At 43.3% G+C, this 21,615-nt stretch overlaps 1 protein-coding gene across 1 annotated transcript in view; it reads right to left on the bottom strand.

Annotated features, from left to right (window-relative positions):
* Window positions 1-21,615, bottom strand: part of LOC306927690 (1,4-alpha-glucan-branching enzyme-like) — a 158,520-nt gene that overhangs the window by 65,216 nt on the left and 71,689 nt on the right. Inside the window, exons 6-7 of the mRNA XM_079507517.1 lie at window positions 19,378-19,468; window positions 6,765-6,974 (exon numbers count right to left, since the gene is read on the bottom strand). Coding sequence (XP_079363643.1) covers window positions 6,765-6,974; window positions 19,378-19,468 — 301 coding nt within the window. The remainder of the gene's footprint in view (window positions 1-6,764; window positions 6,975-19,377; window positions 19,469-21,615) is intronic.

Below are 21,615 nucleotides of genomic sequence, written 5' to 3'. Positions count from 1 at the left end.
TTCACATGGGATCAGGCATCACGTCTAATGCTGCATTCACATGGGATCAGGCATCACGTCTAATGCTGCATTCACATGGGATCAGGCAAGGCCCACGTCTAATGCTGCATTCACATGGGATCAGGCATCACGTCTAATGCTGCATTCACATGGGATCAGGCATCACGTCTAATGCTGCATTCACATGGGATCAGGCATCACGTCTAATGCTGCATTCACATGGGATCAGGCATCACGTCTAATGCTGCATTCACATGGGATCAGGCATCACGTCTAATGCTGCATTCACATGGGATCAGGCATCACGTCTAATGCTGCATTCACATGGGATCAGGCATCACGTCTAATGCTGCATTCACATGGGATCAGGCATCACGTCTAATGCTGCATTCACATGGGATCAGGCAAGGCCCACGTCTAATGCTGCATTCACATGGGATCAGGCAAGGCCCACGTCTAATGCTGCATTCACATGGGATCAGGCAAGGCCCACGTCTAATGCTGCATTCACATGGGATCAGGCAAGCGGTAGACGGAAAACAGCACCAGCGGCTGGACAGCACTGAACAGTGAAAAGATAAAATATTTTAACACTGAACGGCAATGGTGTCTGCCGCTACCGCCTGGCTGCCGTGCCGTCCTGTCCTGTCCCGTTTACCGTCCTGCTCCCGTCCACTAAAATGACCTCCGCTTTGCCATCTGCCTGATCCCATGTGAACGCAGCATTAAGTACCAGGTCTTTGACTTGACTGAAGATCTGGAGGTGTGGCCAATGCTGTTTCACTATTGTGAGTGGCCAAACAGCATTGGCCACGCCTCCAGGTCTTAAGTTAAGTCATAAGACCTGGTACTGGCAAAATAGGGCCCTCAGTCTCTCTCTCAATATATCTCTCTCTCCTTACTCTCTCTCTCTTCTAGTCTCTTCTTTCCTCGCTCGCTCGCACGCACGCACGCACGCGCACGCACGCACGCACACACACAAGTCTGGCGTCCTGTTAGTCCGACATACATGGCCAGTTAAGACTCACCCATGGCTTCCGCGAGCGGTTATGGTTAGGGATAGTGGGTTAGTAATGTCGGATTATTGGGACAGTGGACTAACGCTACGCACCCGGTCACACAGACATCAAACACAAAAATACAGTGTGACTGGCTCATCTAATTAGAAATGTATGCCAATGCGTGCACGTGTACCCCCACCCAGTCACAAGTGATTAAAGTCTCCCTAATTGCAGTCTAGAAGCAGAACTTTGGAAAGGCAGAATGTGTTTTGCCGTTGTTGCTGAACAAGCAGCTACTGCCCAGTGCCGTTTGATTTGCTCTTTCTGCTCGCCTGTAAAACATTATGAAACAAAGCAGCCGCTTTTAAGGCAGCTCGGCGAAACAATGCAATTACCGTTTGATACAGCTCCGTGTCAAGGAACAAAACAAGCGCCACCTTATCTCGACGGGAAAGCTTTAGAGGGACTACAAACTACGTAGACAGTTTGCCTTACAACTTCTCAGAAAACAAAAAAACAAAGCAAAACTCCAAGTGCACTGGAAAGTCATTTCAGCATGCAGCCGAGATGAGCGGAAAAATGCCACATAGGCAGAAATACTCAACTTTTAACCTCTAATATAATGAATATTATGTTTCCTCTTCTTGTTATGATAATGTGCTGGCCGTGGCCGAGCTTGCAGGACTATAATGAGGACTAATACTAAAGCAAACACACACAAGCGCACATTCACAACAACAAGGCATTTACTGCACACACACAAATACACACAAATGTCATTAATTACTGCACAAAATACTTTGTCCAATGAGCCTGACTTACAATATGCACCCTGGAGAAGAGCAAGGGTCCAGATGGCAGCTGTTCAGAATAGCACAATCGTTGAGTTGCTATTCACAACGCCAAGGCAGTTCAGAAAGCCCCACCAAAGCCCAGATACTCTTATGGTCATTATAGAGCAAAGCTACAATGATGGATGGAAATGGCTTTGTAAATTGAGATGCGAATGCCACAGGAGGTGGGATCACAGACAGGGAGACAGAAGAGACCAGGAAGGTTTGGAGCTCTCATTGTCTTCTAGGGCCTATCGCTGCAACTTGTGTAGATCATCCACTTACTGAAGGTTGCAAATCCCTCAGCTCATCTAATGGCTTAGATAGAGAGAAAGAGAGACATGAGGAAATACAGAGGGGAAGAGACGGCAAGAGATCGAGACAGGTGATTGTGAGACATACACCCTAAAGCACTTTGAGTGGTCAGAAAGGTATTGCATAAATGCATTTCCTAGCAACAGCAGACTGTTGAAACCGTCTAGAGGACAGGAGGATTTAGGTGTGGTTATCCTGTGACACCGTCTTTAAGCACAATCACATTTTGATTCAGACGACTGTGAAACCATTTTCTGGAGCTTTATATACGACATGAAAGTACTTCCAATTTCCTTGGGAATGTAATGAAACAAAACTTTTAAAGCAGTTAAACTTAACTTTTCTTTCTTTCTGAACTATGGTTACTGAATATAGTATAAGCGACATATGTATAGGCCATATATAAATATATCATGTCATTATTATAAATTATTATTATTATTTTTAAATGTTTTTTGTGGCTTTCGCCTTTATTTTATATTTTTTTATGGAGGGATAGACAGTAGGCTGACAGGAAGTAGGGAGAGATGGGGGGGTGACATGCAGTAAAGGCCGTCGGGATCGGGAGTCGAACCCGCGGCACACTGCCAGACTGGATTACCAGCCAAGGTGCCTGGACTGCTGAGCCACGGACCAGGCCTAAATTATTATTATTAGTCTAGAGTTTAAATGGACAGGTATCAGTCAAAAGGGAGACATCAAAGAGGAAGGATGGATGGGGAAGGATCAACATATGGAATGTCAGAACAGGCCAGCTCCATATATGGAGATCTAAGGGTTTGAGGTTTGAGGTGAGAGTTGCTGGCCAATATTGATGTCATCAGGGACCTCCTCATAGCTGATTTCATGGGAGCAGCTCATGTTCGACCGCATGTCCGACCATTGTTTCCGCATGTCGGTCCGTTGGTGTGTATAATCTGCGTGTGCATCCCGTTTTTCTCCGTGTCAAAGAACAATTAAAGTAGTACTAAAAGTAATTTAAAGTGACATACAATATCTTACTTTGAATTCTATTCTGGTAATTGCGTTCTAACGGACCAGTCACCATAGACAGACCAGAGATGTTGCCAATGAATTTACTAAAATGAATGGAGTTGATAGTGTATTTGATTGTAAAATAGTGAAATTGATAAACAACTGCTTTTATGTCAAATTTTAAGGACCTATCTTGTACAGTTTAAGAAGAGAGAAAGTTGTGATAGATGCTCCACAGTCGAGAGCAGGTACATGTACGAGTATGAACGGGAATTTCGTCACTGTCGGGGAGAAACCTTGTATGTTCAAAACATGTTGCGTTATAAAGCAGCTTGTGTCGCAGATCTCGAGGGCACTCAAATGATGATGAGTGAAAATAGCAGATCTAAAAGCTTGCAAGTTGCAACGCGTCAACGCATCACGCATGTTGTAAGCTTCTATATCTGCTATTTTACTTTTATGTGACGCCGTTGTATGATGAAGTAGTAGGGCATTCATTTAAGAAAATAACAAAAAAGTTGAAATAAGGAGATACAAGATTTCAGCGCGACAGCAGCGATTTATGTTGTACACAGCATTCACGGCAATACGGATATCTTCACAGAGCGCAGTGATTTATGGTAGGTTAAATGCTATAGCACAGTGTAGCATCTCCCCTCCTGAAAGAAGCGTGTGCTCTGCATAGTGAAGGAAAATAGTTGGTAATTGTTCATATATTCATTCAGCATTTTGATGGAAGTGGAAATATTGAGGGATAATGATGGATTTGCGTACTGAACTTGTGTGTGATGTCAGCCCCGAGCTCAATCAATGAGAGAGAGACAGAGACACATGAAAGACAAAGGGAGAGGGATGAAGAGATGGCGAGAAACCGCACGAGAAAGAGCCTATTATACCCATGCATGCATTAAACAGAAAAGTGAGAGAGTATTAGTTTTAGTTTACAAAGTACAGAAGGTTTAAGTGATACGAGATTTAAGGATTAGGTTAGGTTCTTAAGCGTACGTATTATTCATGATGACTATTTTTATGTATTTGATGTATTACCATGTTTTTGTTCTTGCTTACTATAAGTCGCTCTGGATTAAGAGCGTCTGCTAAATGCCTACATTGTAAATTGTATAAGGATGGCAGAAAGCAGTCATAGAGAGAAAGATCTAAAGATTCAACAGACACAAATCGATGGACAGAACGACAGATAAGGAAGGCGGCGGAATATATAAGGTGAGGATAGGATGCAAAGGAGGAGAGGATTGTGGGAAGGGGAGAAGGAGACAAATGAGAGAGAGAATGAGAATGGCAAGGGAGGAGGTGAGAGGGAAAACAGAGAAGGGAAGATAGAGATGATAATTGAAAGTGTGGGTGACCCTCTCTCCACAGGGTGAGGAGAATTGTGTAAATGAGACAGCCTTGTTTCCAACACACGCACGCGCCCCTCTATCGCTCTATAACGCACGCACGCATGCACACGCACACGCACACACACACACACACACACACACACACACACACACACACACACACACACACACACACACGCACTCCCTGTGTCTCTATAACGTGCACACACGCACGCAAACGCAACATCAACCACAGATGAAAGAGGTTGAAAGAGGGAATCGATACAATATAAGCAGACATCTGAAGAGGTCAGTCTGCTCCCACGAGGATCACCCATAATTGGTCCCAACAAAAAGCCATTTGAGACCCAAAATAACACACACACACACGCGCGCACACGCACACGCACACACACACACACACACACACAGAACAGCAATTAATTTAATGAAAACTGGCACTAAATGAATGAACACAAGCCTCCATTATACCAGAGCGGCGTTGCTACACTCTGTTGGCCAGGATAGCTCCATACTGTATGTGCAATGCATCAGTGCTTTACATATCCGAGAGAGTAACCATCATATCTGCATATAGTACACCACACATGCATACACGTACGTATTATTCTTTAGAAAATAATTAAAATTTGTATTAACCCTCTTATTGCTATACCTAATTAACTAATTAATGTGCCTTCAGCCAGCATTTTTCAAATGTTTAATTTGTCATTTTAATGCCAATAGAAAAATCCGCGATATACACACTATATCTCATTTTGACGGGGCAAGACTATAGTATTGGGACAATCAGTCCTGATGGTGGCGGTAACGTCACCATTTTGCCGATTCTGACCAAAGAGAGCGAGTGAACGATGACCACTTCCGGTTTGGATCAAAATATCCGGCAGTAGCTTTGCTACTGTGTTACACTCTCAGATGTCCGGAATGCTAAGCTATCATCGTATTTTTCATAAGTAAGTCAAATTAAGCTCTAATCAAGCCCAAAACATCGCATTTTACGCAGCGATGCATGCGCGATCACGCGCGTGTGTGATCGACCGTGCACGCGCGGATTTTCGGCCGGTTTTAGGAAGATTACATCGGCCGTTAGCCAAATTAGCAAAAAAATGCTAAATTTTGCGACAATAAGCTCCCGATTATTGGGAATCAATCGATTACGTCCATTACGTCATTGGCCATAAGGGATTTATTGATTTCATTACGTCAATTACGTCATTGGCCATAAAGGGGTTTAACAACCTCCAAACATGTACCAATGCTGTGGCCTGCCCTAAAGTACTGGTTCCCAAACAGTGGGTCGGGACCCATTTTTATGGGTCACGAGTAAATATGCCTTTTTTGTTTCAATTGTATTTACTAGCCCTTACCCGTTGTGAAATACTTGCCGCCTGGTGGCCGCGGGGGGTACTGCGCCCTGTGGTCGCGGGGGGTACTGCGCCCTGGGTGCGTTTTCGCATGTTTTATTCACTAATAAATTCATTATTAATCTATAATTTGTTAAATTGAAAAAAAGGGCTTTGTTAAGACCTCCATATTATTATGGTCAATGCCTGTGTGAAAAGTGGGAGTGATTGGTGCAGGCAGTGAGGAGCTACGGCAGTGTTTCTGACACACAGACACACATTCAGACATTCAGACATTTAATAATTATAGTATTATTATAGTATATATATATATATATATATATATATATATATATATATATATATATATATATTATAGTGTATGTATATATATATATATATATATATATATATATATATATATATATATATATATATATATTTAAATTATTTCGAAAAATAAAGAAAGAAACTAGATGTTTTAGAACAGATTGACTGCCACCTGGTGGACGCAAGAGCCAACGCTAGACTGCCGACCCGGATCTACTTGGTTTTAGTGTGATGCATGTCCGGTTTGGACGGCCATCTTAGATGCTTTAGTCCGCCTGTATACAAAAAGTGAACGGCAGTGAGCGAAACCGGACTAGGATCACTGATATTGTGATGTCACTATATCACTGTCATTTTGATTGGACCTTTTGACCTGGGTCTCGATTGGGCCTTTTGAGAAGCCAAAAATACACAGGGAAGACATATTTGAATATTCTAACCACACCTGGGTAGGTCATCTACTATTGTTTGTGTTCACCAATGTCTTGGTAAATGTGACACACAAATAAAGATATAAAGTATGTGTGTGTGTGTGTGTGTGTGTGTGTGTGTGTGTGTGTGTGTGTGTGTGTGTGTGTGTGTGTGTGTGTGTGTGTGTGTCACCTATTGTAATTGAAGAGGCGGGAGCCCCAATGAGTGTGCAGTCCTCTGGCTCCTGGGTGGAAGAAACAGCTGTCCGTCCCGTCCAATTGATTGAGGCCGTCAGCAGTGTTACAGGAGGCGTGGCTGTGGACCACATCCAATAGAACGGTGATCCCCAGGGAGTGGGCTGTGTCAATCAACCTCTTCAGGTCTTCAGGGGTACCAAAGCGACTGGAAAGAGGAGAGGAGAGGAGAGGATTTTACTATTTAATAAATCAAGAAGAAGAATCAAGAATGGACCAAGAAATAGCCACATAAAGAACAAACAAAAGCACAGCATTTAAAATGAATAATGAGATTTTCTAAACCAAGAAAACACTGTTTCCACTGGTATCAACCTCAAGCCTCACTTTTTCTCATTCATTCTTACATTGAGAACCTGCAATTCACATCCTTGTCTGCCCGAATGGACTAAGCCTGCCACCGCGAAGGGGCTTTCCCCTGCCTGTAGCATCGGAAATGCGCACCGGGAGCGCCCTTGCCTATTAGTTTGCATTGCACAGTGCGCTCAGTGCGTTATTTCCGAACGCGCCCTTTAGTATTTTGGGACTCACTGTCCAGTGTGCGCCCATTGGGGAGGAGGGGTGCAGTAGGGGGGTGTTGTTCAGCAGTGCACTGCAAGTGTGAGGTCAATGATGACCACAATTAGCACCATCCGCCAGCCACCTGCCTGGATCAAGTTAACCGGTGCATAACAAGTTGTGGGCTACATCCATTGCTTGTGTTTTGTATTCATTCATTCAAGTTTTGTTTATTCTCGAAATTACACTGAATAATTAAACTTATTTTCAGTGTCGTATTAAGTAATACAATATCATATAGAAAAACATTGCAATACATCAGAATGTGTGAATGTGAATTACATAGGTTTACAAATAAAAAGCTAAGACAAATTTCAAAACGATCTAAAAACATATATTTTTGTATACATATTGTGGGGGTCTGTGTGCTCACCAAGGTTTTAAAACGACTCAAGGGTACCAATGTGGTCAATTTGAATGTTCTTTGCAGGTCATTCCATGTATTTGGGCCACATAAGCTAAAAGCAGATCTACCAAGTTCAGAGTTTTTTTATCACTTTTATTTGAGAAAATCAGATCAATTAACGTGGATCTAGAACTATTTTTCAGGTTTGGTCTGGTGGGTTCTGTAACCAATTGAGATGGGTTGAGGTTTCCACTAACCTCCTTAAGATATTTGGAGGCACCAGTCAACCAGGTTCAGATCAGACATTACAATAGTCTCAGTGTTAGAGTACTGAGAGAGTAGATGTGCTAGTTTATCTATAGCGCTAACATTAGCAGGAGGTCTGTAGATCCCAACAACAATGAACAAATCATTTGGGCTCAATTCCAGAGCCCCCAGGGTTCTTTCTTTTGGAGCCCAGTTTACTCATGTTTTGATGAGCAGGAGTTAGGGTAGTACTTGTATTTTCATTTATCGAGTCCGGATAGGTTAGAATAGTTGGTTTTGTGTTATTTTGATGCTCAGACCTCCCCTGTACCTCCCCTGAAAGGCTGTACTCCAGTTTGCTGGTGGTTCATTTGAGAGGTTTTAAGAGGGGTCCATCGTCGTGCACGATATTCAAAATAATTGGAACATGGAATTATTGTTATTCCCCGAGTCCCTGTCCCCTTTCCCCCAAAAAAACACAATGGAAACAAGCCTGCCGGCTTTCTTGTGTCTGTATGCTTTTGAATTAATTCTCAATACGGTTTCACTCACAATCACATCTCTCATGTTGGAAAGCATTTTAGCAAGTACTAACAACTGCTGTTCATCATGAGATGCAGATAATACAGAAGGGATGATATTCATAAAGGTTAAGGCTTACTAACTGGCCTAGGACTGCAACAATCCATTCTTTTCTTAGCCATCAGTTTTTTTTCTTCAATTGATTGATTGATTGAATTAATACTTTATTAGTCAAAGATGTAAACAGCACAGGCTAATCATCATCATCATTCCAGTGCCCTTGAGATCTGTGACACAAGCTGCTTCCACTGTTCTCTGTTGCTCACTGCCACGCCAAGTTTATTCATCAGTCCTTACTCAGAACTGAGTGAGTGGTCTCACTGTCTCAGGGCGGGGTAGACTCCACAGAAGACCAGTGAGTGGTCTCACTGTCTCAGGGCGGGGTAGACTCCACAGAAGACCAGTGAGTGGTCTCACTGTCTCAGGGCGGGGTAGACTCCACAGAAGACCAGTGAGTGGTCTCACTGTCTCAGGGCGGGGTAGACTCCACAGAAGACCAGTGAGTGGTCTCACTGTCTCAGGGCGGGGTAGACTCCACAGAAGACCAGTGAGTGGTCTCACTGCCTCAGGGCAGGGTAGACTCCACAGAAGACCAGTGAGTGGTCTCACTGTCTCAGGGCGGGGTAGACTCCACAGAAGACCAGTGAGTGGTCTCACTGTCTCAGGGCAGGGTAGACTCCACAGAAGACCAGTGAGTGGTCTCACTGCCTCAGGGCAGGGTAGACTCCACAGAAGACCAGTGAGTGGTCTCACTGTCTCAGGGCGGGGTAGACTCCACAGAAGACCAGTGAGTGGTCTCACTGTCTCAGGGCGGGGTAGACTCCACAGAAGACCAGTGAGTGGTCTCACTGTCTCAGGGCGGGGTAGTCTCCACAGAAGACCAGTGAGTGGTCTCACTGTCTCAGGGCAGGGTAGACTCCACAGAAGACCAGTGAGTGGTCTCACTGTCTCAGGGCGGGGTAGTCTCCACAGAAGACCAGTGAGTGGTCTCACTGTCTCAGGGCGGGGTAGACTCCACAGAAGACCAGTGAGTGGTCTCACTGTCTCAGGGCGGGGTAGACTCCACAGAAGACCAGTGAGTGGTCTCACTGTCTCAGGGCGGGGTAGACTCCACAGAAGACCAGTGAGTGGTCTCACTGTCTCAGGGCAGGGTAGACTCCACAGAAGACCAGTGAGTGGTCTCACTGTCTCAGGGCGGGGTAGACTCCACAGAAGACCAGCAAAGCAGAGTCTTTTTGTGCCACAACAACTGAGAAGGGAGGCATGCACGCCTCCATAAATGACCTTTAGTTTAGTTGGATGGTTACTTCCATGAAAGCATAATAAAGGATCAATCAATCTTGAAAATATATTAATATTGTATATATCAACAAATGTATTAAGTCGGATTAACCATTTAACTTTGTCATACAATGGTATCACGCAACAATTATATTGTATATTTATTAAAGAATGATACTTTTTTAGAATTGATTATATCGATTAGTTTGATTAACCATTGCACCCCATAGATTGGTAAACTAGATAGTACTGCCCGAGTGCCCGGTTTTGTTTTGCTCGTTGCAGAACCTGCAGAATTATTAAAATATCTCTTAAGCTACTGTATGCTTATGTATAAGCTGTTACAAACTGAGAGCAGACACACAAATGAGACTCCAGCAGACTGTCGGCTGACTTTACCTTTCAGAGTCCAGCGCACTGGAAGAATACTCCCACCAAACCTCATTTTATAGACAACATTCCTCATAGACACAGGTGTGCTCCATACAAAAAGGGACTGCTGTGCGGAGCTACTAGGCGAATGTCTGCTTAGGGTCCATTATATGTCCGCATGGACCGAAAGTAGACTCTGAACAGACGTCCACCGCAGATGTCTGTCCGCATGCCGGTAGTTCCAGATGTATTCATTGTATTCATTTCCTCCCCAGATATTGAAATCCTCTGCTCTTGGTGGACTGCTTTAAGTGCCGTGACCTGCACCCCCTGCACAAGGACATTAGTTTACTTTTGCAAGACATTGCAAATCCAAGGCCTTTCTTCCATAACACTGTGAAATATGATCAGTATACCGTTTCGCTGAGCACAGTGCACTGCTGCTCTTAATGGAAAGCCATTGTCTGATCGGGCAAAACTGAATCCACCTGCATACAGTTTTCAGCCTAATCCAATCCACATGGCCGCAGGTATTCCACCATTCTCCAGCCTGGAAAATACTAAAAGTCCATCGCCACGCTGCACCGTCCGTATTGTTGACTGTGCTTTACGCCGGGTCACCAGTTTCCCCACAATATGGCCCTGAATACTTTAGAGACAACAAACAGTACAGATACTGTACTGTGAAAGGTGAAAAGGCTTGAAAGTCGTGGAGTGTTGTAGAAATTAGAATTATATAAATTACCAATTCTGTATTTTGAGTGGAATAGGAGTTTAATTGGTTAATTCCAAGAAGCTCTGGCTTTTTGGAAAGAACACCCAGTACACTGATTGGACAGCTATGGTTACCATAGCAGCGGTGGCCGAACGGTTTGCGGAGCGGTCTTGATACCGGAAGGTCGCCAGTTCGAATCCCCGGACCGGCACGTTAAAATTACCACCGCTGAAGTGCCCTTGAGCAAGGCATTGAACCCCAACCATGAAATGTTCTAGGAGCAGGGCGTGGCTGTAAACAAGCATCTCAAGCTTAGTCCACTTACCCTGGGTAAACAAAGAACTTTACTTTGCTTTGCTTTAGCATGGAAACTCAACATATTGTATCGTTTCACTTTGTATCGTATCGTATCGTTTGAATGCAAATAATCGGCATCGAATCGTTTTGCAATGAAAAAAGAAAAAAAAGCAAAAAAACGATTGTATCCAATACTAAGCTCTGTATTTAGCAATTTTAAGAAGAACAAATGTAACAAATTGAATTACTTTTCCATTCCATATCGCTACACATGGTCTATCGATAAATGTGTTTATTCTCTGTTCATGTCAAGGTGCAGGTTTGTCCATGTGTGTTCACATATAATGTCCATGTATTTGGCAGAGAAACACAGTGTTTACTTTATATCCATAATAATGTAAACATGTTTCCCTTGAAATAAAACCCTGCTCTATCCACATGTTTCACACAGATGTCATGTCTTTACTAAATGGTTACTGTATTGATTTTAAATCATTGAATCGTAACGTATCGCCATAATGAACCAATATCGTCCATGTATTGTATCGTCAACCATGTATCGTGATACGTATCGCCGTTAAAATGCATCGTTACACCCCTAGGCCTCACTCAGACCTTTACTTCATTGCTGTATGCTTGTTGGATGAATGTTGTGTAGTGTCATGGCCGCCCCAATGCATTTCCAATGGAAGTCACATGGTTTGTAGTCCACATTTTGGACTACAAGCTGTTGTATGGCTTTCGGCTGTGTTTCGACTGCACCCCTCCCCCTCATACAACACAAATGTTCATCCAACAAGCATACAGCAATGCAGTAAAGGTCTGAGTGAGGCCCTATGGTACAGTAGCAGTTGGTATCAATTTGGCCAACGTAAAAATACCGGTAATACTAAAAATCACTAGGGAAAGATGACATTTTACAACAACCACTTTCTTTAAAGGTCTCAATACATTTACTCAAGTACTGTACTTAAGTAAAATTTTGAGGTACTTTTACTTCAGTTGAGTATTTGTAATTTTCAATACATTTTACACTACATCCCTTAGGCAAATATTGTTATTTACTCCACTACAATTTTAAAACTTTAGTTACTAGTGATTTGATTTATTATTACAAAACACACATCATTAACCACTGCAGCCCTACAGTATACACATTTTCGGCTATATTTGAAATTAGCACATCTAGATCTGCTATTTTCAAAATATTTGTATACATTTTATACATTCTGCACAATGAGTACTTTCTACTATTGGTACTTTAAATACATTTTGATACCAATAACTTCAATTCCGGACTATTACAGTACTTGAGTATTTCTACATAGCAGTATTGATGCTTGTACTTACTTAAGTAAAGAATTTGAATACTTTTTCCACCATTGGTCTCAATAGAATAGCAGCAGCCACCACAGCTGTGTTAGTTATATTGTATTAAAATACTCTACCATAGAGATTGGTTAAAATAATGTTTTATTCACACACACCGTCAGGAAAGCTATGGATTGCATCTTTAAACTCAAATGTCATTCAATTTCCCCACCAATTTCCCTCTTCTCATCTCTAGGGTATCACAATACCCACACATTTATTGTTCCAGTGCTTCTGAGTGAACACTGCGTTAGAGTATGACCCTGGACTGACAGTCTTTGAGTCTACGAATAACAATAAGGAGAGATGGAATAGTTACTGTTTGTGGTCTCATTTCCTGCATGAGATGCCCAGAGGAGAGAGCTGCGATGAAAGCAAATAAACATATAACTCCTAAGCCAGACATCCCTGTCCGTGTCATGTAAACATTATTGAACTCTTAATGAAATTCCCAAACTGCACCACAGCACAGGAGGGATTATGAGACATTTCTGAAACGTTTGGAAGAACGTTTATAGGCTGCATTTCCATCCGTACCCATCAGTCATTAAAGACACTCTGCGGTCTGGAGACACACTGCGGCTGATGGGTTATTGAATCCTTTTCGTCTCAACTAAACCGTCTCCCTCTCAGCTTTCCTATGTTCTCTCTGACTGTAAACAGAGCATTTCATCCACTGAAAGAAGAAAAAAAAGAATACTCCTGCCAATACGGTATGCAAGCTGGTATAGCCTCTCGAGCCAGCCTCGCAGCAGTGATGCAGATAAGCAGAGTTTCTACAGACACACATTTGGCTGCTAAATAATACAGATAAGAATACAGATGAGCGCATTTAGAACAATTTAAGCAGAACAGAAATCATAGCCAAAGGTATTTTATGGATCCATCCAGTCTTGTCTGTCGACTCTTTTACTGAGAGCAGACATTCTTGAGCCTTGTAAGAGGGGGAAAAAAAACCTTCTGTGCTTCTGTAAAACTGTTATTACCACCTCTTTTTGCAATGGTTAATTCTCACTTTTAGAAGTAAAAGACATGCTGTGGGCAGCAGGGCGGAGTCAATAGAGAACCTGTGTATGCCTGTTGCCTTACACAGCAAAATCCCCTGTGTTAATTTATCCTTTTGTAAGAGTGTACAGATGGAACCACAGGTCCATTTGGTTCCATCTGTACACTCTCTGAGTTAAATGCACACTAAAGAATATACTGTGTACAAGGCTATATGGTGCCTTACAAGCCAGCACAGTGGAGGTCATGGAGGCAAATCATGTAACCAAGCAGAAAAACTTCCGACGAGACCGCAACCTTGCCTTGACACTGTATATACAAGGTTTATAGGCCATATCATGACTGCCTGTTATATTGCCCCTTGGAGTAATAATAAATGGGCCTTATGCAATGAAAAGGAGGAGGAAGCAATGAAAACCAGTGATCCTTTTAACCTTTCCTCACCCGGCTGGATGACACGGAACATTCCAGAAAACAGGAAAAAACAGGCGGAGAGATGAACGTAGACAGAGCTATTTACTCGCCGTCTCTTCGCCGGCTCCATCGCATGATGTGATTTGTGCTCATTCACTGCTCTCCTCCCCCTATCCCTTCCCATCACCTCTCTCCCCCGTTCATCCTATCATCATCCACCCCTCTTCTCAGGGCGACAGGAGGGGCTGCTCTCAACCAATGAAGAAGCAGTTCCCTGATTACAGTAGTTTGGCTGTCATCAAAATGAAGGGCTCAGCCTGCCATCTAGAGCAGTGTTTGTCTGTAAAGTGAACTACCCAGCTCAGCGGACACTGCTTCACACACAGCCACACTGCACACCTAGTAGCAACACAAATCTTTCATGAAAGTCACTGGAATAAAATATTTTCAGATGGAGGTCCGCGGCCAAATACATTTTAGTTTGGGGTTCCTTCACATTACAACGTTTGAGAATCACTGCTTTAGGAGGTTTTGCATGTGTCGTGTGATGCTGTAGTCTCCTCCCTCATTATCTTCTTACCTGACACTCTGACATCCACTGTTTTATCTGTGGTATCACAGTCAGAGTGTAGATATGGGGCTCTATTTTCGTCCATGCTAAACCCCTTATCCCTAAACTTCTTCTGAAGTCTTTGAGGTTGTGCAACTCGAGTGCGACTGAAATATTGCAGTCGAGTGCGACTGCAATATTTTGGGACATCACATAATACATACATAAAAACACTGAATGAAAGGGAGGCAGAGACGGCATTACAGCACCACGGACAGCGGCACTGTGGCTGGATTGACTGTTTGACAGCAGGTTATTAAATAGAAGCATCACGACTTCCAAGACATAGTTAGAAGGTACGGGATTGATAGGCATTCTCTGTTCTTTTATTTCAGAATTAGATCTGCTTGTAGAGCCTATGGGGTTCCCTAGGGAGCAGAATTAAAGGACCATCCCATTCTTAACTTATTTCAAAATGCCCCTAAACGAATCGTGTCATATTTATATGATCAACTAAATGCCCAGAAATATGCCCCCTCGACAGGAATGAAGGCCTGGAATAGGGATATAGCTGATGAAGGGCGGGAAATAGATTGGGAGGTCATTTGGAATAATGTGGCTGGAGCATCAAAGAATCCAAATCATCAGTATATACTATTATAAGTTTTGTCACAGAGCGTATGTAACGCCGAGAATTAGGCACCGAATGGGATTGGCACCTGACCCACACTGCACATTCTGTGCCCCAGGAACCCTGGGCTCATTTGTTCATATGGTATGGGAATGTCCGGGGATTTTCGAGTTTTGGGGAAGAGTTACAAGGACTTTGACAGATCTGTTGGGAGTACAGTTTCCGATGGATCCATATGTACATCTGTTAAACGATGATTCTATGTTACCTCTTACGGCAAAGACACGGAAGTTCTGGTTGGCTGGGCTTACGGCAGCCAAAAAGATCATAGCCCAACGCTGGAATCCCCCACATGATGTTTCAAAAACACATTGGCTGCGAAGCTTTCTGGACATTGCTTATCTGGAATTGTCGTCGGCAAGGATTAATCAGGCCCAAAAGGGCACAATTTCAATGTGGACAGACCTAATATCAGACCTGAAAAACTTTTGTTTGTGTGTGTGTGTGTGTGTGTGTGTGTGTGTGTGTGTGTGTGTGTGTGTGTGTGTGTGTGTGTGTGTGTGTGTGTGTGTGTGTGTGTGCATGCGTGCACACGCGTGCGTGCGCGTGTGTGCGTGTGAGTGAGTGTTTTGAGTTCAATTTTGTATACTGTAAAATGATAATGCTGTTTTTGCTTGATCAGAAAACAAATAAAAAAATTGAATGAGAAAAATAAATAAATAGAAGCATCACACAGACTGTATATATATATACACACTAATATATATATAGCCGGTTCCGGCTAGCCGCCTCGCGTCCGAAATGGTCGAGAAATGACAGAGTTACCGTGTGGGGGTCCCCGGAACATCCAGACCCCCAGGCACACGCCCAGGGGGCCGGGCCGGTTCCGGCGAGCCGCCCCGTGTCCGAAACGGTTGAGAAATGACAGAGTTACAGTGTGGGGTTCCCCAGGGGGTCCCTCTACTGTACTGTACTGTACTGTCACTGTACTGTACTGTCACACCCAAAATCATCATATAAACAGTTAATATGTGTGTCTGTGTGTTAGGCTGTACAACACTGACACTTGGTTGTGAAAACCAAACCAACGCTATTTTCGTGCTTGGACACAGCCAGGGACACAGCCAGCCAGAGACACACACAGCTCCGTATAGGAGTGGCTGCACCACTCTAAAAAGAACAGCAGAAGTGCTTTTATTTTCCTGTGCCAACAGAGAGAAGGGAGAAGGGAGAAGGGAGGCTGGAGACACTGAGAGATTACAGCCAGTGACCCAGTGGTAATTGGCAATTACAGCTGGTACAATTATTGTTGTACTAAAAGGACTATAATTAAGGCTGATTCACTGAGGTCAAGTCAAGTCAATTTGACTTGTTTAGCACATTTCATATCAGGTAAACTCAATGTGCTACAGATTAGAAAACAAACAATTATGCACTAAAAAGTATAGCCATCAGCCACCCACTTAACTAACAAAAAGCCTGGGAAAATAAGAAGCCTGCTTTTAAAATATGACGCAGTTTTAGAAGATCTCAAGTCATCAGGCAGTGTGTTCCAGTATAGGACTGCAGGCCACTTTTACACAGCAACGGTCTCCAGAAAAGGGGGGAATGTCCGGTTGCGTTCTCACTTTTTACTTAGAGTTACATTTAACATGCTGTAGTGTGCATGCCAGGTGACAGTGAGTGAGTTGCCGTGACGCATAGACCAGGCATGCGTACTAGAACCACTTCAGTTCTACTTCTTATCAGACACAAGGCTGTTTGTTTACATCATGATTTACATTCACCAATGTAGCGGCTCGCTATAGTCACTACATTTGTAGTTTTCACTTTGTTGAGTTTTCAACCCCCGAAAACGGCACTGTCGTCTAAACGGACCCGTGCAAACAATACTTTATTTTGCCGTTTTTATGGAAACTGTTCCTTGTGTTAAAGGGGCCTGTCAATATAGCTTCACCTTTTATGGACATCTAGGTACACTTAGAAGCCCAGTGCCTGATGATCTGAAAGTTTAGATTATGACATAATGAACAGGGGATGCGCACTAAGATTAGACACACCAACAGTCCGACATGGGGAAACAATGGTCATACTACCGCTCAAACTGCGCTGCTCACGTGCTCGCGTTTATGTTTAGGTTAGGGTAGAGAATGGTTGTCGATGTCAGACTAATGACTGTCTGACCAAATTAAAGCCTTTTAATAATACATTGTATTTGATATCAATTCACATAAGGAGCCAATAAAGTGATATAAGTAGGAGTAATGTGTTCCAGTGAGTACTGTGATATGGCAGCAAAAAGGCCACTGCAGTAATCTTATCTGTTGGAGACAAATGTATGGAACAGTTTTTCAAAGTTAGAATGACACAATACGTTCTTACGATGTTCTTCTTAGGGCTGTCAAAATTAGTGCATAACTAGAAAAAGTGCCCTTCTGGGCACAGGTCTCCACCAGGATAGGAGTGTGTGATGTTTGGCAAAATGTTTAGGAGTAATATATACATGTTTGTTTGTTTGTGTGTGTGTGTGTGTGTGTGTGTGTGTGTGTGTGTGTGTGTGTGTGTGTGTGTGTGTGTGTGTGTGTGTGTGTGTGTGTGTGTGTGTGTGTGTGTGTGTGTGTGTGTGTGTATGTGTATGTGTGTGTGTGTGCGCGCGTTGTACAAAACGGGCTACTCCTGACAACTTTAGAAGCCAATCGTAGCCAATCAGGATGGATAGTTATGAGAAATCAAACAAACCCGTCTTGATCACATGACTATGGAGAGCATGTGTACCGATTTGCGTGAAATTTGGATAAAATCTGAAGGAGTAATATTAGAAAATGTGTTTTACATATGTCGGCCTCCTGGTGGCACTATAAAGAGCAGATGTGAAAAATTCCAGGCAAACGTTTTTCCTTGGCCTCTAGATCGGTGCAGTTATAGGTAAAAACACAAATCGGCCAGTTATAGCGCCACCATGAGGCTGAGTTGAAAATATTCAAGTGGCATTTCTTCCTCGGCCTAGTGGTATTGTGCGTGCAAAATTTCATGGAAATCACACTATGTGTTCATGATTTGCAGCATTTTGTTTGAAACGGAGCACAAATCTGAAAGACCCGTTTCGTTGAATGGCTCTAGAGTGACTGTGTACCAATTTGCGTGATGTTTGGACAAAATCTGTAGGTGTACTGTCAAGACATTTGTTTTGCACAAAGTGGCCTCCTGGTGGCGCTATAACAGGCCAATGTGAAAACTTTGGGGCAGAGGTTCAGCTCTGGCATTCAGGTAGGTGCAGAGTATGGCATCGATCAAGCCAACGGTGCCAGAGATTAGCTGTTCACAGACGGACGGACGGACGGACGGACAAAACATACTCTCTCCCCATGCCTTTGGCCTGGTGGAGACAATAAGTCAGGATGATGGATTTATAGAACTGTCCCGATCAACCCCGGATTTGAAACCTTCTCGCCACTGAGCTAATAGAGCCTGCATGCCTGCTTGCTACTTTCAGGTCAACATTTGAGTCAACAGCCGAGAATTGCAGAACTACAAGCTCACATTAACGCGTCGCGGATGCAACATGTTATAAGCTTGTAGGTCTGCTATTCTCACGTGACAATGACAACGTATGAATTAGGCTAGAGGCTAGGTAGGCACTTGGGTGGTGCAGTACTAGTGCAAAGTGTCTGCCTACCATCGGAGTCTGGGGGTTCTAAATCCACCGTGGTGCATCCGGCTTTGTCCAACGTCAATATGAAAACATTTTGCCCGCATTATGTCCGGGGCAGGGAAACCAGGCGGGGAGGGTGATATTTGTCACTACACGACACGACACAGCTAGGGAGTGTTGGGTGGGTGGAGTAGGACAAAGGCTTACGTCCTCCCGGTGGGGGCTCCTCACTGGCTGGTGAGCCAGTAGGATACAACAGCAGTGACAACACACAGAAATGTGTGTGGGCAAGAATCAATTGGCATAACATGATCTAAATTGCGGAGAAATAAGGGGTAAGACAAAACAAAAAAAGCAACCCAAAAAAAAGAAAAGAAAAGTATCATTCAGGCTTTAAATGAACAGGGAGGATTTTACTGTACATAAGTAGAGCCCAACATGCTGTCAGATACAGCAACACGTCAGGCGTATGACAGCACTATATCACCCTTTTTTTCTCAGCATAATGGCAGTGGATTGGGTTTTTTTTACCTGGATGCAGCAAAGAAGTTGGTGACTTGGTAACCGAAACTGGCATAGTAGGCATGTTCCATGATGGCCATTAGCTGGATACAGTTGTAACCTGAAGTGAACAGGGAAGAAACACAAAAAAGAAAAACATGAGCTTTACACTTTGTGTGAAGAGTGTGTGTGTGTGTGTGTGTGTGTGTGTGTGTGTGTGTGTGTGTGTGTGTGTGTGTGTGTGTGTGTGTGTGTGTGAGAGAGAGAGAGAGAGAGAAAGAGAGTAACTGAGAGACAGAGAGAGAAATGTGTTCATCCATGCGTATGTGGTTGCGTGCACACATGTTTGCGCATGCGTGTGTAAGCGTGCATGTCTGTGCTTGTGTGAGTGTGTGTATAGGTGATGTATTTCCCTGATTGCAGCGGGTCAAGTCTTTCCCCCCAGCACCCTGAGAACGGGACGGAGAAAGAGAATAAGAGATGAGAGAGAGAGAGAGAGAGAGAGATGGTCCATTGTCCACAGAGACCTTGTTCAGACTCTAACCTCCTTTTAAACCACTTCGCCTTGGGAGATGGTGTCTGCCAGTGTGAGTACATGTATGCGCTCGTGCACGCACGTGCGTGTGAGAATGAGAGGATATCTCAGGACACTGAGGACAGTCCATGAATCTCTCCGAGGCATGCTAGAATCAGCCACAGTATCACTTGACAAAAGTGTCGTATTTTCAAAAGTCACGTTTGTCAAGTGAAAAGGGTAGAGCACAAGCGCACACATACGTATTATTATTCTTTTATTTTATCATCGTGATTTTTTCTCTCTCCTGATTTCACCAATTCCACCTCTTGTGTAGTCCCTGTTAACATCAACTCCTACTTGAGGAGGGTGTACTGTAGATCAGTGATACTTGATTGGCCCACCAATGAATGTGCTTAATGATCTCAAAGTCACGCATCCTTGAGAGCATAAAATGAAACCAAATGGACCCTTCCGGGTCCTTTTTTCATTTTACGCTCTCAAGAATAAAATCATTGTTAAAAAAGCGGATTACTTATTTAGAAAGAAGTCTACACAATTAGCGAATGTAAAATAATTGTTATTTTGATAAACGTTTGCCTGTTATCTCTCCTAATGGTAGCATAATCAATAGAGCATGGAATTGTGGACAAAATCTTATCCAACGATAACAAAATATTCTTTATCTGAGAGGCTAAATCTCATCAAATGGTGGTCCGTGGCTCAAATACTGAATAAATAATGGGCATTGATATGAACCACATTATGCGGGAATAAAGCACATAAAATAGAAAAGTTATCAAGTATCATTAATGTTGTCATTTTATCAACCGGCCCCTGGCCCCTTGCCATTTTTGTAATGTGGCCCACAGGTTCACCTATTTGAGTATCCCTGCTGTAGATAACCATGTGCCTCCTCCAATAGAAAGAATGTTGGGAGGGCATAACGTGTGTGGAAGAACACGCTATCCTCTGCTGAACAGGAAGCCTGACCGGCCAGTAGGAGTCGCTGTGACTGGTGCAGTGCAGTGACAGAGAATGGCTTCCTCTGGCTACCCAAATACAGCTAATTGAGTTTGTCGGAGCACCTGGCCAAGCCCCGGAGGCTTGACCATAGTTACTTTACCCCTGCGTCACCTTGACACCTACATCATTATTTTTGTCCATTATCTTTTATCTTTTATCTTTAAAACAGGAGAGGTCAGTTGCATCATGTACTTGTCAGCCTCTTGTGATGTCAGGAGTAGAATTTCGAGCTATAATCTGTGTTTGCACTTCTGCTATTAATAATTATGGATTGGCTTGCCTGGCAAACACAGACAAAGTAAAACAAGAATTGATGCAAATCAATTAATTACCAGCTGCTGCATTATATCTCCAGAATTGTGCTATTATCTGAAATGTATATATCTGAGTCTGTTTGTGTGTGTGTGTGTGTGTGTGTGTAAACAACAACAGGATCTGTCCAGGTGACTATGTAAGTGTGAGTGTAGCCTAGTACAAAATGGAACCAAAGGACCCTTGAACAAACTCTGAGACTGTCCAAATGGAGTGTTATAGGCTCATTTGGTTGTCCTTATTGGCTTCTAGGAGAAAAACAAGACACACCACTAATGTCAACTGTTCACAGCAGTAAATGGCTAATTTCCATGAATGAATAAGTACACACACACACACACACACACACACACACACACACACACACACACACACACACACACACACACACACACACACACACACACACACACACA

Source organism: Electrona antarctica (genome assembly GCF_951216825.1).
Source record: "Electrona antarctica genome assembly, chromosome: 8".
Taxonomy (NCBI): Eukaryota; Metazoa; Chordata; class Actinopteri; order Myctophiformes; family Myctophidae; genus Electrona; species Electrona antarctica.
The sequence above is the reverse complement of the archived record's forward strand: the minus strand, read 5'-3'. Positions and strand labels throughout refer to the sequence as shown.